Source organism: Marmota monax, unplaced genomic scaffold (genome assembly GCF_021218885.2).
Source record: "Marmota monax isolate L192 unplaced genomic scaffold, Marmota_monax_Labrador192_F-V1.1 WCK01_AAM20220418_F8-fsc00232, whole genome shotgun sequence".
Taxonomy (NCBI): Eukaryota; Metazoa; Chordata; class Mammalia; order Rodentia; family Sciuridae; genus Marmota; species Marmota monax.
In genome coordinates this window covers 2,315,371-2,329,997 of record NW_026695232.1, presented here as the reverse complement: position 1 = coordinate 2,329,997, position 14,627 = coordinate 2,315,371, and the positions used below count along the sequence as shown (strand labels likewise).

Here is a 14,627-nt window from a genome sequence, read left to right as displayed (position 1 = left end):
TGTTCTCAATTTCTTGAGTGTTTTCTAACATGTCTTTTAAATATCTTCTTAAAAATTTTTTTTGGTAAACATCTTTTATAGTAAAAGGCAAATGTTACTGAGAGTTTCCTGAAGTGGTCATTTTCTGTAAAGTTTACTTATTATTTTTTGGTTCTGAAATTCATATTATTTTTTCAAAATTCTTTTTAGTTATACATGACAGTAAAATGTATTTTGGCAAATTATGCATACATACAGTATAACTTATTTAGGATCCCATTCTTTTGGTTGTACATGATGCAGAGTTACCCTGGTCGTGTATTCAAATACAAGGCTAGGAAAGTTATGTCTATTAATTCTACTGTCTTTCCTGTTCCCCTTCCACCTCCCTTTCCTTTGTTCCCCTTTGTGTAATTCAGTGTATTTCTATTCTTCCCCTCTCTTGTTTGGGGTTAGCATGCACATATCAGAGAAAACATTTGCCCTTTGAGTTTTGGGATTGGCTTATTGCCTTAGTAAGGCCCTCATCACTTAACATGATATTCTCCAGTTCCATTCATTTACTGACAAATGCCATTATTTCATTCCTCTTTCACACTGAGGAGTATTCCATTGTGTATATAACATCATCATATGTTCTTTACCCATTCATCCGTTGAAGGATGTCTAGGTTGTTTCATAGTTTGGCTGTTGTGAATTGAGCTATAAACATTTATATACATTATAAACATTTATGTGGTTGCCTCACTGTAGTATGCTGATTTTAAGTCCTTTGGGTTTAGACCGAGGAGAGGGATAGCTGGGTCAAATGGTGGTTCCATTCATTGTTGCTTATATTCTTGATAATTGCCATTTTGACTGGAGTGAGATGAAATCTTAGTTTTCATTTGCATTTCTGTAATTGCTAGAGATGTTGAATATTTTTTCATATATTTGTTGATTAATTGTATATCTTCTGTGAAGTGCCTGTTCAGTTCCTTAGCCCATTTACTCATTGGGTTATTTGTTTTTTTGGTATTAATTTTTTTGAGTTCTTTATATATCCTGGAGATTAATGCTCTGTCATGTGTGGGGTAAAGATTTTCTCCCATTCTGTAGGCTCTCTCTTCACATTATTGTTTCCTTTGCTGAGAAGAAGCTTTTTAGTTTGATACCTTTTTATTTATTATTTATTTTTCTATCTATCTATCTATCTATATCTATTTTTTAGTTGTAAATAGACATTATAACTTTATTCTATTTATTTTTGTGTGGTGCTGAGGATCGAACCCAGTGCCTCACACCTGTGAGGCAAGTGCTCTACTGCTGTGCCACAACCCCAGTTCCTCCCAATCTCATTTATTGATTCTTGATTTTACTTCTTGTGTTTTAGGAGGCTTATTGAGGAAGTTGGTTCCTAAGCCGACATGATGGAGAGTTCGGCCTACTTTTTCTTCCAGTACAGGATCTCTGGTCTAATGCTTAGTTCCTTAATTCCACTTAGAGTTTAGTTTTGTGCAAGGTGAGAGGTAAGAGTTCAATTTCACTCTGATTACATATGGATTTACAGTTTCCCCAGTACCATTTGTTGAAGAATCTCTCTTTGAGGTAACTGTATCAAATTCATATCGTTGTTAAGATACAGTAGGAGTCGGGTTAATTTGTCAACAGGTTAGAGAATGCATTTTGGTTCTCAGTTGCAAGGTTTTATGTGTAGAAAGGGTAGTTATTAAGTTCTGTAGTGCTGCATTAGTGATGACTTAGCTTACAGGGCAAACAAATTAAGTGGTCCTGCTGGACATGGTGGTATACACACACCTGTAATCCCAGCAGCTGGGGTGGCTAAGACAGGAGGATTTCTAGTTCAAAGCCAGTCTCAGCAACAGTGAGGTGCAGAGCATCTCAGTGAGATCCTGTCTCTAAATAAAAAATAAGAAATAGGGCTGGGGATGTGGCTCAGTGGTCTAGTGCCCTGAGTTCAATCCTCAGTAGCGCTTCCCACCCCCAAAAAATAAATGGTCCTTAGTATACCTAGTAGACTATTGACAATCAGTGTAGACAAGTGTATCACTTCTTTCTGTAGTTGATTCCAACTCCCAAATCAGTTGTTACATTAAAATATTTGTAAATTGAAAGGAGTAGAAGTAAGCTAGTTAATTTGTTACTTTTTTTAAGAGCAGGGTCTGCTGGACCTTTCAGCATATGCCTCTAACCCCATTGATTTCAGAGGCTGAGGCAGGAGGAGGCCCTGCCTAAGCAACTTAGTAGGGCTCTCATTAACTTAGACCCTCTCTCAAATTTAAAAGCAAAAAGGGCTGAGAATGTAGCTCAGTGGTAAAGCTCTCGTGGGTTAAATCCTAGTTTAAAAAAAAAAATTCTGTCTGGCCCTGAACTCTTGGGTCAGAGGGGTTCTTCTTTATCAGTTTCACATAGTACCCAGCTAATTGATCATTTTAAAAATTAAAATTCTTGGTGCTAAAGTAATAAATGAAATAAATGAGCTTTATCTGATTTTCAATTTGTTATTCCTGTGAGGCTTAATCTTTGAGAAATTTGGAGCTAACCAGAAAAATTCATAGTCAACTCTTGGTGTACAAGAAACTTTCCTAGAACTCAGTAGTAGCTTACAATATCAATCTTGCTAACACATCTGTAGAGCACCTGTGGCTGAGGTGATTTAAGTTAGGCTTGACGGATCAGCTCTGTTATAACATGCGGGTGTAGGTGGACTTCTCTCTGTAGGTTTGACTTGGCCCATCATTTGGAGATTGATTCAGTTCTACTCCTTTGTGTTCAGTGGCCTAGGCTGGAGGGACAGCAATTTCCTGGTGAAACTCTTCTCTTGGCGGTAACAGAGCTATAAGAGGGCAAGCCCAGACACATAAAGACATATTAAAATGTTTGCATTACTTCTTCCTAACATCTCGTTGACTAAGGCAGGTAACAGGACCAAGGTTATAGGGTCAAGGATGAATACTCTATCTACCATGAGGCCAAAATAAGAAATGTGACCAAACTCAGCATTAGTTGGGAAGGAGGAGGGTACACCTCTTTCTTGGAGGTAGCAATTGGGGTAGAAGGTGGTGATTTTTCTTTTCTTTTTTTTACAAAAAACAATGTGTTGTGATCATGGTCATCTGGCAGTTGAGTGTTGTTTCACATAATGAAAAATCATTAGGCAGTTGCTAAGTCTAACTTAATCGAAGTTACTTTAGTATATCTGAAGACAGTACTATTTTTTAGTATTATGTGGTTTTTCAGTAGATTGTTTTACTTTAGCTATAGAGTTCTCTCTCTCTTTTTTTAAATTTCCAAATACAGGAAGCAAGTAGAAACATCATTTAGAGGCAACATTAGTTAAGTTAAAAAGGTGATATATGATTTTTTTCCATTATGGTAAGCTGCTTATACTTCTATAATCTTATGTCTCTCAAGATAATTAGTCAGTATGCCAGATATTTTTATATTTTCAGGGAAATTTAATTTTTATTTTTTGACAATGGGGCATATGTTTACATAATAAAATATTTAGGCTGCTTACGGTAGTGTACCCTTATAATCCTGGTTGCTTGGGAGTTAGGGGGATTGTGAGTCTGAGGCCAGCCTGGGCAATTTAGCAACACCTTGTCTCAAAATACAAAATTAAAAAAGAGCTAGGGGGCTGGGGATGTGGCTCAAGCGGTAGCGCGCTCGCTTGGCATGCGTGCGGCCCGGGTTCGATCCCCAGCACCACATACAAACAAAGATGTTGTGTCCACCAAGAACTAAAAAATAAATATTAAAAAATTCTCTCTCTCTCTCTCTCTCTCTCTCTCTCTCTCTCTCTCTCTCTCTCTCTCTCTCTCCCTCCCTCTCCCTCCCTCCCTCCCTCCCTCCCCACACACACACTCTCTCTTAAAAAAAAAATAAGTTTAAAAAAAAAAAAAAGAGCTGGGCTTGGTGGTTCATGCCTGTAATCTCAGTGACTAGGGGGCTGAGGCAGGAGGATTGCAAGTTTGAAACCCTAAGTAATTTGGCAAGACCCTGTCTCAAAAAAAACAAAGAAGGCTGAGGGTGTATCTTAGTGCTGAAGGGAGCCTGGGCTCAATTCCCAGGGCCACAATTAAATGAATATTTACTGAAAAGTAAGCTTTTCTCACATTCTTGATAATTGGTCCTGTGGTTGTTTTCCCCAGAAATCATTATTGCTATTTTCTTACATCTCCACCTATTCTCTACTCAAGCAAGCATATAGTTATGTGTATTTCCTTTCTCCCATAATCTCCTGTTTCCCTTTTTATACAAATAGGAGTGTGTTGTACACCGTTTTATACCTCGCTTTTTTGATTTAATAATATTTCTTGGCCTTAGGTACAAATTAATTTTAGTTTAGCTCTTTGTTGGATGGCTTAATTAGAGTATGAATTATGTACAATTAACTTCACCCTCTTAAAATTGCAATTTGGTGGTTTATGACAGAAATAAACACTGGTGGAAATCACCACTACAGTTAAGATATAGAACACATGTGCATCACTGCAAAAAGTTCATCTTTGTCACTCTAATATAGCACTCTTGTGAGGTTCACTCATACTGTTTCATGTGCTAATCATTTATTCCTATTGTTTTGCTGAGTAGTTTTATATTGATATCATATTTTGGTTTTCCATTTACCTTACATTTGGGTTGTTTCAGATTTTGGTTATTGTGTATAAAGGTATTTAGAAGATTTTGAATAAATCTTTATGTGGACATATGTGGAATGATTAGAATTCTTCCTACATAAAAAAAGGGGAAAAAAAAACTTTGTCATAGTGGAATACTTCTGTAATTCCAGTTACTCTGGCTGAAGCAAGAAGGTCACAATTTCAAGGTCAGCCTCAGAATTTAGCAAGACCCTGCCTTAAAATAACTTCAGGAGTTATTTTGAGTTAACTAGGGAGCTGGGTGCTGTGGAGCATGTCTGTAATCCCAGTGGTTTGGGAGGCTGAGGCAGGAGAATTGTGAGTTCAAAACTAGCCTCAGCAAATTAGCCAGGCCCTAAGCAACAAAAGGGCTGCGGATGTGGGTCTATGGTTAAGTGTCCTTGAGTTCAATCTCTGGTACCAAAGGTGGGGTGGGCAGGGATTTAACTCAGGAGTGCTTACTAGCATGTTCAATGCCTTGGGTTCAAACTCCAATACCACAGCAAACAAAGAAACAAAATAAAAAACATACATATACTTTGTCAGAGTCTCAGATATTTTTACCTTTTTTCTTTTAGAAGTTATGTGGTTTTACATTTAGGTTTGTGATTAACGTTAAATTACTTTTATGGGTAGTGAAGAGTGTTTATCCCCTCCCTTCTTACCTTTTATTTAGGTATTCAATGATTCCAGCACCATTTGTTGAAAAGACATTCTTTTCTCCATTGACTCACCATGGTACTTTTGTCAAAAATCAGCCAGACATGGTGGCACATGCCTATAATCTCAACAATTTGGGAGGCTCAGACAGGAGAATTGCAAGTTTGAAGTCAGCCTCAATAACTTAGTGAGACTTTGTCTCAAAATAAAAATAAAAGAACAGGTTGGAGCTCAGTGTTAAAACACTCCGGGTTAATAAATCCCCAGTACCGCCCCGCCCCCCCCCCCAAAAAAAAAGTTAATCATAGCTGGGCAGGGTGCCCAAGCCTCTAATCTCTATTCTCCCAAGGTTTAAGGAGGAGGCTTACAAGTTCAAGTCCAGCCTGGGCAATTTAGTGAGACCCTGTCTCAAAATAAAATAAAAAGGACTGGAGATGTAGCTCAGTGATGTGGAGTACTTGCCTACCATGAGTAAGGCCTGGGTTTGAGGACGAGTACTGTGGAAACAAATCAAATAATTAATTAATCATAAATGCGTGGATCTGGATTTTCTATTCTGTTGATCTCTGTTTGTTATACTGTCTTCATTATTGTAGCTTTAGATACTATATCTTGACATCTGAGTGTCCATTTTTCACCTTTGCCTCTTTTGAAAAACACTTTGACTCTTGTACATAGTTTGCATTTCCATATATATTTTAAAATCATGCTTTTGATTTTACTTTTTTTTTGTACTGGGGAGCTATCCTAGGGGCATTTTATTATGGGGCTACATTCCCCATCCCCAGCCTTTATTATTTATTTATTTATTTTTGTTGTGCTGGGGATTGAACCCAGAGCCTTGTGCATGCTAGGCAAGCACTCTACTAACGGAACTGTATCCCTAGCCCTATTTTTTATTTTGAGATTGAGTCTTGCTAAGTTGCTGAGGCCAGCCTTGAATTTAGAAATTCTCATGCCTCAGACTAGGATTAGAGGTGTGCTCCACCATGCCTGGCTATTTTTAGTTTTTATCTCTGTAAATTTGTTTCTTGAAAGCTCCTTTTTTCCTCTCGTGTTTGCGTTTGTGGTGATTCCTTTCAGTTTTCCTTTCCAGAACATATAGGCTTGGCTGTTATCTTCTAGTAGCTTTGAGTAGTCAGAGTGTCATGGGAGAAGAGATGTCTCTGGAGGACAGATTGAGCTCAACTCAGGACCCTAGGGGTTCTTGGCATACACGACAGAAAGAATTTCATCATGATCCAAGGCAAAGGCATAGACAGAGGTTTATTTAGAAAGGTAGTACACATTCAAGGGAGACTGCCAGCTGTCTTGGGAATGAGAAGCAACACTGACTTGGGCTGAGGGTCCAATATTTATAGAAGGGCTGTATCAGGGGCTGGACTGGAGGTGGATTCAGGATGGAGCTGCAATTTTGTGCCAGTTTTCCTGTGCTTGTGTATTTCCCTCATTTTACAAGGGGGTGGACCAAGGTTTGCAACTTTTTCAGCATCTCATTGTCCTGATCTTGCATTTCAATGGCTTGATGGTGTTTCCCTTATGATTTTGTATTTCTCTTTCCTTTTCCTTAATCCCTGTCTCAAGAGAGCTGTGGGTGGAGGGTAGTAGGTTTTAGCAATCAGTTTGTATTCCTTAATTATCTGTATGACTTCCACTCTCAATTGATCCTGTTGAATCCCTAGACCAAAGATCTTTTGTTCCTCTTCAGAGAGTTATATCTAGTCTTTAGGGGGTGATGCAGGAGCAGTCTTCTGGGTGCTAGTCATTAGAATGGCAATGTGAAATTTTTTCTGCTGCTTTGGAGTCCATTTCATCCCTGTTTCCTTTGGAATATGGTAATGCCAGTTTCCTCAGTTGGGAGTTGTGTGGTATAAATACTGTATTATACTGTCCTCATCATTGTAGCTTTAGATACTGTATCTTGAAATCTGAGTGTCCATATTTCAACTTCTTAGCTGTTTTCATTTTCTAGCTTAGGATTCGGGTTTTCTTGAGTTTGTAAGGTTTTTATTTGACCTCTGTAGCTCCCATATTTTTTAAAAAATTATATCTGCTCTCACTTTTTATCTTTTGGGTTAGTGGTTTTGTCTTACTTTGTTTTAATCCCTGTGTCTGTGAATTTTGGATGGAAATAGATCTTGTACTTAAAAAAAAAAAACTGCTTTTTTTTTTGTATATATGTGAATTGTTTTTCCTCAAATAGGAGTTTATTATTTTCGTTTTTTTTTTTTTTTTGAGGGGGGCTATCAGAGATTGAACTCCTTACGAGCACTTCACCATTGAGCCACATCCCCAGGCCTATTTTGCATATTATTTAGAGACAGGTTCTCACTGAGTTGTTCAGTGCCTCTCTTTTGCTGAGACTGGCTTTGAACTTGCTATCCTCCTGCACAGCCTCCTGAGCTGCTGGGAGTACGGGTCTACACCACTGCACCTGGGCTCAAATAGGATTTTACCAGGTTAATTCATCTTATGAATTGTTTTTGTATTTTAATCCAATTTATTCTTATGTTAGGAATTGTTTTTGTATTTTAAAACTTTTTTCCACAGCCCCCATTCCATTGGATGCATACTGTTTCATTGGATGAATATATCATAGTTTTAAGGTAGAAATATTAAAATTAAGTGCCTTGTGTTAAGTGAGCTCTGAAAAAATAATAAGACTAAAGGTAGGACAGCATAGAATTATAGAATGTTATATTTGACTGATGAGAGGTAAATGGATGTTTACATCTTTTTGTCTTTTAAAACATTTAAAAATATTTTTTATTTTAGGTGCTGTGTAATGTTTTAAAGCAGATTATAAGGAATGGTTTTATCAGATTTTCATGAGTTATGGTGGCTGAAACATCAGTTCTATCTTGTTGGAAAAGAACTGTAAGTAAACCTGAAAGAATAAGTTGATTTTCAACTATTGAATGTTTTATGTAAGACAAGTTACTGATTATTACTTTTTTAAAATATTTTTTGTAGTTGTAGTTGGACACAATAACTTTATTTTATTTAATTTATTTATTTATTTATTTAATGTGGTTCTAAGGATTCAACCCAGGGCCTTGCACATTCGAGGCGGGCGCTCTATCGCTGAGCCATAACCCTAGCCCCTTACTGATCATTTGTAGGAACGTATTTGGTATCCTTTCTTCTGTTAGTCTTAATTATACACAGTGAATGTTTCAAAAGGAGGATTTTATTTAAATCATTTATTTCTTTATAGTATTTGGTATTGCTCTTATTTTGTGGATTGTACAAAATTTAATTCTTATTTTTTTTTAATTTTTCAGAAATGGCAGCACAAAAGAAAATCTATGTTAATAAAGTATTCTGTTAAACAAAGGAGGTTAATTAAGAACTGCAAACCAACAGACTCAGCACACAAGAAACGAAACGTGTTAGCCATAAGACATGTTTCAAATGAATCAAAGTCCAGTAACTATAGATTTCAGAAGAAGAAAGTTTTCAAAACTTTTGTCAAAACAGACAGTTTACTGATAAATAACTCCTCCAGTAACAGAGCTAGGCCTGAAACTAAAATTAATTGAAATTAACAAAACAAATTTGAATGTGAATTAAGTTTCTTTTCATCAAAAACATAAGAAAATATAAAATTAGAATTAAATTTTCTTCAAATTTTTATTGCCTTGTCCAGTATAAAGCAGATATCAGCACTCATGCCAGCTTTCTTGTGTCCTAGGAATGACAGAAACCTTGCTTGAAGCAGACTAGTATTTTTGTTGAAAATGTATATTAGCATCAGTTAAAGTTGATTTTTTTTTTTAAGACCTGCTCCTCAGTAATAATCCTAAATATCCAGCATTTGCACCAACCAGGACACAAAAATCCTCTTAAAAACTACCCAGCAAAGGAAGACTCAGGAATGATGTCTATTCAGGAGAAATCAAAAGAAAATTCCTCCAAAGTTATTAAAGAAAGTGAAGACAAGCATTTAAAAATAGAAATTCAAGGTTCTCAAAACAATCTAGCAAAACAGTCAGGTTCAAAGGAAACTATAAAGTCACTGGTTAAATCTCCAAAGGAAAGTAATCTAAATCAGCCTGAATTGGGAACCCGCATGAGTACAAGGTCAGCAAAGGTAGCCTCCTCTGATAATAAAAGTATGTTAACTGTGAAGGGGCAGTCACAAGAATCTACAAAAAAAAAATTATGTCAGAAAAAAATAGCACATGAAACCCCTAAAGCAAATGAGCAGCTTAACCGGAGATCACAAAGACTACAACAGTTAACTGAGTGTTCAACAAGGTCATTGCGTAGTAGAGAGATTCATGGTCGAGTTCAAGCAGTTAAACAGAGTTTGCCACCAACAAGAAAAGAGCACTGTAACAATATTCAAAGTAAATCTAATACATTTAAAACAAGTCAAAAGCATGTGAAAAGAAAAGTAATGGAAATAAAGTCTGATTGTAAGGAGGATGCAAATTCAGTGGTTGATGAGGTAATAAATTCCCCAAAAGGAAAAAAACGCAAAGTAGAGCATCAGACTACTTGTAGTTCTCAGTACATAAAAGGATCTGAAAAGTGTCTTCAGAAGTCTACTAGAAAAGAAGAAATAAAACCTGTGCCTGTAACTTCTGAGACAAAAAAATCAAAAGTGGCTGCTTCAGTGGTATGTAAAAAGAGTGAAATGAAGTCAGTTCATACACAAGTGAATACTAGCACAAAATCCCAAAAAAGTCAACAGCCATCAGTGCCTGAACAAAGTGTAGATAATGAGTTGGAGCAAGCAGGAAAGAGCAAACGAGGTAGCATTCTCCAGCTCTGTGAAGAAATTGCTGGTGAAATTGAATCAGATACTGTAGAGGTAAAAAAGGAATCTTCACAAGTGGAAAGTATAAAGGAGGAGAAACCTACAGAAGCAAAATTGGAAGAGACTGATATTGAAAGACAAATACTTCATCAAAAGGAAACAAATCAGGATGTGCAGTGTAATCGTTTCTTTCCTAGTAGAAAAACAAAGCCTGTGAAATGTATACTAAATGGAATTAACAGCGCAACTAAGAAGAACTCCAACTGGACTAAAATTAAACTCTCAAAATTTAACTCTGTGCAGCAAAATAAATTGGACTCTCAAACCCCTAAATTTGGTTTATTACAAACCAGCTTTTCACCACCAGTTTTAGAAATGCATCATGTAGTGACTCAAAGTGCATTTTTAGGGACAAAGCCACATGATAAAAATGTAACTTGTGGACAGGAAAAAATGAAAGAAATTAAATCTGAAGAAGTTAAAATTAACGATATTACAGGTGAAATTAATAAAACAACAAAAAGGGCTATTGAAAATTGTCAGTTGGATAATCCGATAAAATCTCCTGACCCACTATTGGATAATCAGATGAAACATTCTTTTGAGACAATACCAGATAAGGTAATCAATTTTCATTATGTGCATTAGAGGTAGCCTGAGTACTTTCTAATAAGAAGTGTTTACAACATACTTTTGCTTGAGAATGAAATCATAAAATTATTAACCCAGTCTTGTAGTGATAGAACTTAATGACTCCTTTAGATGTTTCACCTTCATGTGGATTCATCTTGTGTTTTTTTTTCACCCTTCATTTTTATTTTTCATAGTACATAAGCCAGTTGAATTGTAGCTTTTCTTTTAAATTTACCATAATGATTACTTCTTTTTCTACTAATTATAACCACAGAAAATATATTTTTCTCCCTTGTATTACTAGGTATTGAACTCAGAGGCTTGTACCTGCTAGGCAAGTTGCTGTACCACTGAAAGATACCCCCCACCTTTTTGTGTGTGTGTGTGAGGGAGGAGGCAGTATAGGGAATTTAACCAGAGGGATGTTTTACCATTGAGCTACATCCCCATCCCTTTATACTTTTATTTCAAGACAAGATCTCACAAAGTTGCTAAGGGTGACCTTCAACTTGCAATCCTTCTGCCTCAGCCTTCTAAGTAGTTGGGGTTATGGGAGTGAGCCATTGCACCTGGAAAAAGTATTTCTTAGTGACTAAAATCTAAAACTTATTCTTGGGTTCAATTTTGATCAAGATTTTAAAATTAGGGCTGGGGTTGTAGCTCAGTGGTAAGAGTGCTTGCCTACCACATGTGAGGCACTGGGTTTGATCCTCAGCTCCACCTAAACATAAATAAACAAAATAAAGGTATAATGTTCATCTACAATTAAAAAAAGAAAAGATTTTTAAAAAAGATGTTAAAATTAATTTTAACTGAGATCCTGGGGCTGTGGCTCAGCCGTAGAGCACTTGCCTGGCATGTGTGAGGCACTGGGTTTGATTCTCAGCACCGCATATAAAATAAAGGTCTGTCAACAACTAAAAAAAGTTTTTATATACAAAAAATTAATTTCAACTGAGACAAAGCAACCTTTGTCTAATATAATTGAAAAGTATCTTTAAAAGGGTACCTTTTGAGCTGGGCAAGGTGGTGCACACCACTGATCCCAGCAGCTCGGGAGGCTGAGGCAGGAGAATAGAGAGTTCAAAACCAGCCTCAGCCAGCTTAGCGGGGCTCTAAGCAACTTTGTGAGACCCTGTCTCTAAATAAGATACAGAAAGGGCTGGAGATGTGACTCAGTGGTTGAGTATTCCTGAGTTCAATCCCTGGTACAAAAAAAAAAAAAAAAGCCTTATGATTTGATTTGTGTAGCCATTTTGGATAATTGGCAACTGACATGTCTGAAAGGTATGAATCAGTCTGAGAATAAAATTGTAGTGGCCAAGAATTTTTAAAATGGAAAAAATAAATTGAAAACCATCATCTTATATCTGAAAAGAAACTTTAGTGGTTATCTTGGAAAGTTTTATACTTTATAAAAGCAACTCAGCCCTTCCTGAAGTAAATCATTTGTGGAACACCAATATATAAAACTAATAAGCAGAAATTTTATAGGCATAGAACCCTGGTGCTCTATAATACAGATGAAAAAATTAATTTGTATTAATTTTATAATGAGATAACTGAGTAGTCACGTTTGGTGGCACACATAGGATTAGAATTGAGGTGTTTTAATTTTCAGTACAGCTTTCTTTATACAATATACTCTGAATGTTAAAAAATCCTTTGAGCAAAAAAAGTCTTCATGAGGGCTGGGGATGTAGCTCAGTGATTGAGTACTTCCCTAGTATGTGTGTGAGGCCCTGAGTTGGACCCCCAGTACAGAAAAAAAAAAAGAAAGTCATCATAAGAAAAAAGTTAAGTGACCCTAAAATTTTGAAAATGACTTCATTAGATCTGGAAGCAAATCTGAGTGAATTAGAAGTCTGGGCTTTATGCCAGAAACTATGAAAATATATGATTGTCTGTTAGTCTTTTATATTTTGGGCTGAGAATCAAAGTGAACTTAAAGAGAATAGATACCTATGATACTCTTAGATTTTATTTTCTATACAAATAGTCATCAATTAAAAGATGATTATTCAGCTGGGTGTGGTGGTGCATGCCTGTAATCCCAGTGGCTCAGTAGGCTTAGGCAGGAGGATAGAGAGTTCAAAGATACTGCGAGTCACTAAGTGAGTTCCTGTCTCTAAATATAAACTACAGAATAGGGCTGAGGATGTGGCTCAGTGGTTGAGTACCCCTGAGTTCAATCCCATTATCCTCTCCCCCCCCCAAAAGAGGATTATTCAGAAAGATTATATGAAATAGTGGTAATAATTAGAGATAAATAGTAAGCAGTGGTATGAGTACTAAGTTATTGGACTCAGGATGTAGCTCAGAGAAGGATCATTTGTTTATCCATGTGCAGTGCCCTGGGTTTGATTCCCAACATAGGAAAAAAGAAAAAATTATGATCTTTTGCAGAAATGGGGTGGTTTTTTTATTTAGGATTTTTTTTTCCAGGTGTGACTGGAGAGTGTTACTTAAAAATCTTTGAAAATTTAGAAAGCAGAAGAATGAGAATTTAATTCATTGATTTGTGCCATCTGTATAAGAATAGAGATGTTTACGTAGATCACATTATTTTGACCTTTTATAAGATATTTACTGAAAAGTGCTTTGTTTATGCAATTCTCTTAAGAAGCAGGCCTAGAAGGTTGTGTTAAAAAATTTTGTTTTAAAATTCTCTTTTTGGTGCTAGGAATTAAACCCAAGGGCTCTTGACTTCTGAGCCACATTTCAGCATCCCAACCCTTTTTGAGCAGTGTTTTGCTAAGTTGAATAGGGCCTCACTAAATTGCTGAGGCGGACCTTGAACTTGTGCTCCTCCTTCCTCAGCCTCCCAAGCTGCTGAGGTGGGCTTAAAATTCTTGAATGTTTATTTAGAATAAAGTGAGAGTAACATACTCTTTTGTGTCTACCACCTGGATTTGATAAAAATGAATATCTTATTGAGTTACTTTAGGTCCTTTAAAATACAAAATATATATTATAGCTGCTGGTGAAGACTGTGCCTTCCTCTTCATTCCATTCCTCTCTCCCCCCTGAGTTAAACATACTCCTTAAGTTGATTTCCATCATCTTTATGTTTATGATTTTGTGTATGTTTCCATAAGATATACTTAGCTTTGTTTGTATTTTAAGTTTGTATGCATGTATTTGTGTTCGTGTAGGACTAGGAATTGAACTCAAGGAGCATTGTATTACTAAGCTAAATTCCCAGGATCTCATTAAGTTGCCCAGGTTGCCCTCAAATTTGTAGTCCTCCTGCCTCAGTCTCCTCTGAGTATCTTGGATGAGGCATGCATCACCACACCCTGTATATATTTTTAAATAATAACATGAATATGTAAATTTTTTTGCAACTTGTTTTTATGCAATCAGCATTATATTTGATACTTGGGTATTATAATAGCTATAAAGAAATATACCACAAATTTATCCTTTTCTATATAAGAGGACTTTTAGATTGCTTCCAATTTTTTTCCTCCATTATCAAAAACGTGCTACCTGTCACAGGGTGATTGGGAAATGTGTTGATGACCATATCAGTTCAAGACATGCTTGAATGTCTACTGGTACAAAGAGATTATGGGTTTCCTACTTTAAGGAATTTACTTTGAGAAATCACTTAGGAATTTCTCTTTATTCCCTAAACATTAAAGGTTGAAGTAACATGATCAAACCATTAACTTAGTGAATACTGTCCCTCCCCCTTTCTTTTTTCAAAGAATAGTGCTGGAGATCCAACTCCAGACTGAGTGCATGCTAGGCAAGCAACTCTTAACACTGAGCTGAAGCCCCAGTCCAAGTACTGGCTCTTTTGTAGGCAGACAACAGTTTCATATGATTCTCAGCCAAAATATACAGTGTAAGTTCAACTGTTATTCACATATTACAGGTGAGGAAAGTGAGACTTAGAGATTTAACTAATTTAACCTGAGTGACATTTTTAGTAATGAATC

At 36.3% G+C, this 14,627-nt stretch overlaps 1 protein-coding gene across 10 annotated transcripts in view; it reads left to right on the top strand.

The window, feature by feature from the left end:
* Esco1 (establishment of sister chromatid cohesion N-acetyltransferase 1) overlaps positions 1 to 14,627 on the top strand; it is a 95,613-nt gene that overhangs the window by 14,658 nt on the left and 66,328 nt on the right. For all 10 annotated transcript variants that reach the window (XR_006850460.2, XR_006850459.2, XR_006850461.2 and 7 more), the window contains exons 3-4: positions 8,058 to 8,159; positions 8,567 to 10,668. Coding sequence is in view for 6 of the 10 variants with exons in the window: in XM_058577080.1 (XP_058433063.1) it covers positions 9,160 to 10,668 (1,509 nt within the window). In the remaining 4 variants the exon portion in view is untranslated. The remainder of the gene's footprint in view (positions 1 to 8,057; positions 8,160 to 8,566; positions 10,669 to 14,627) is intronic.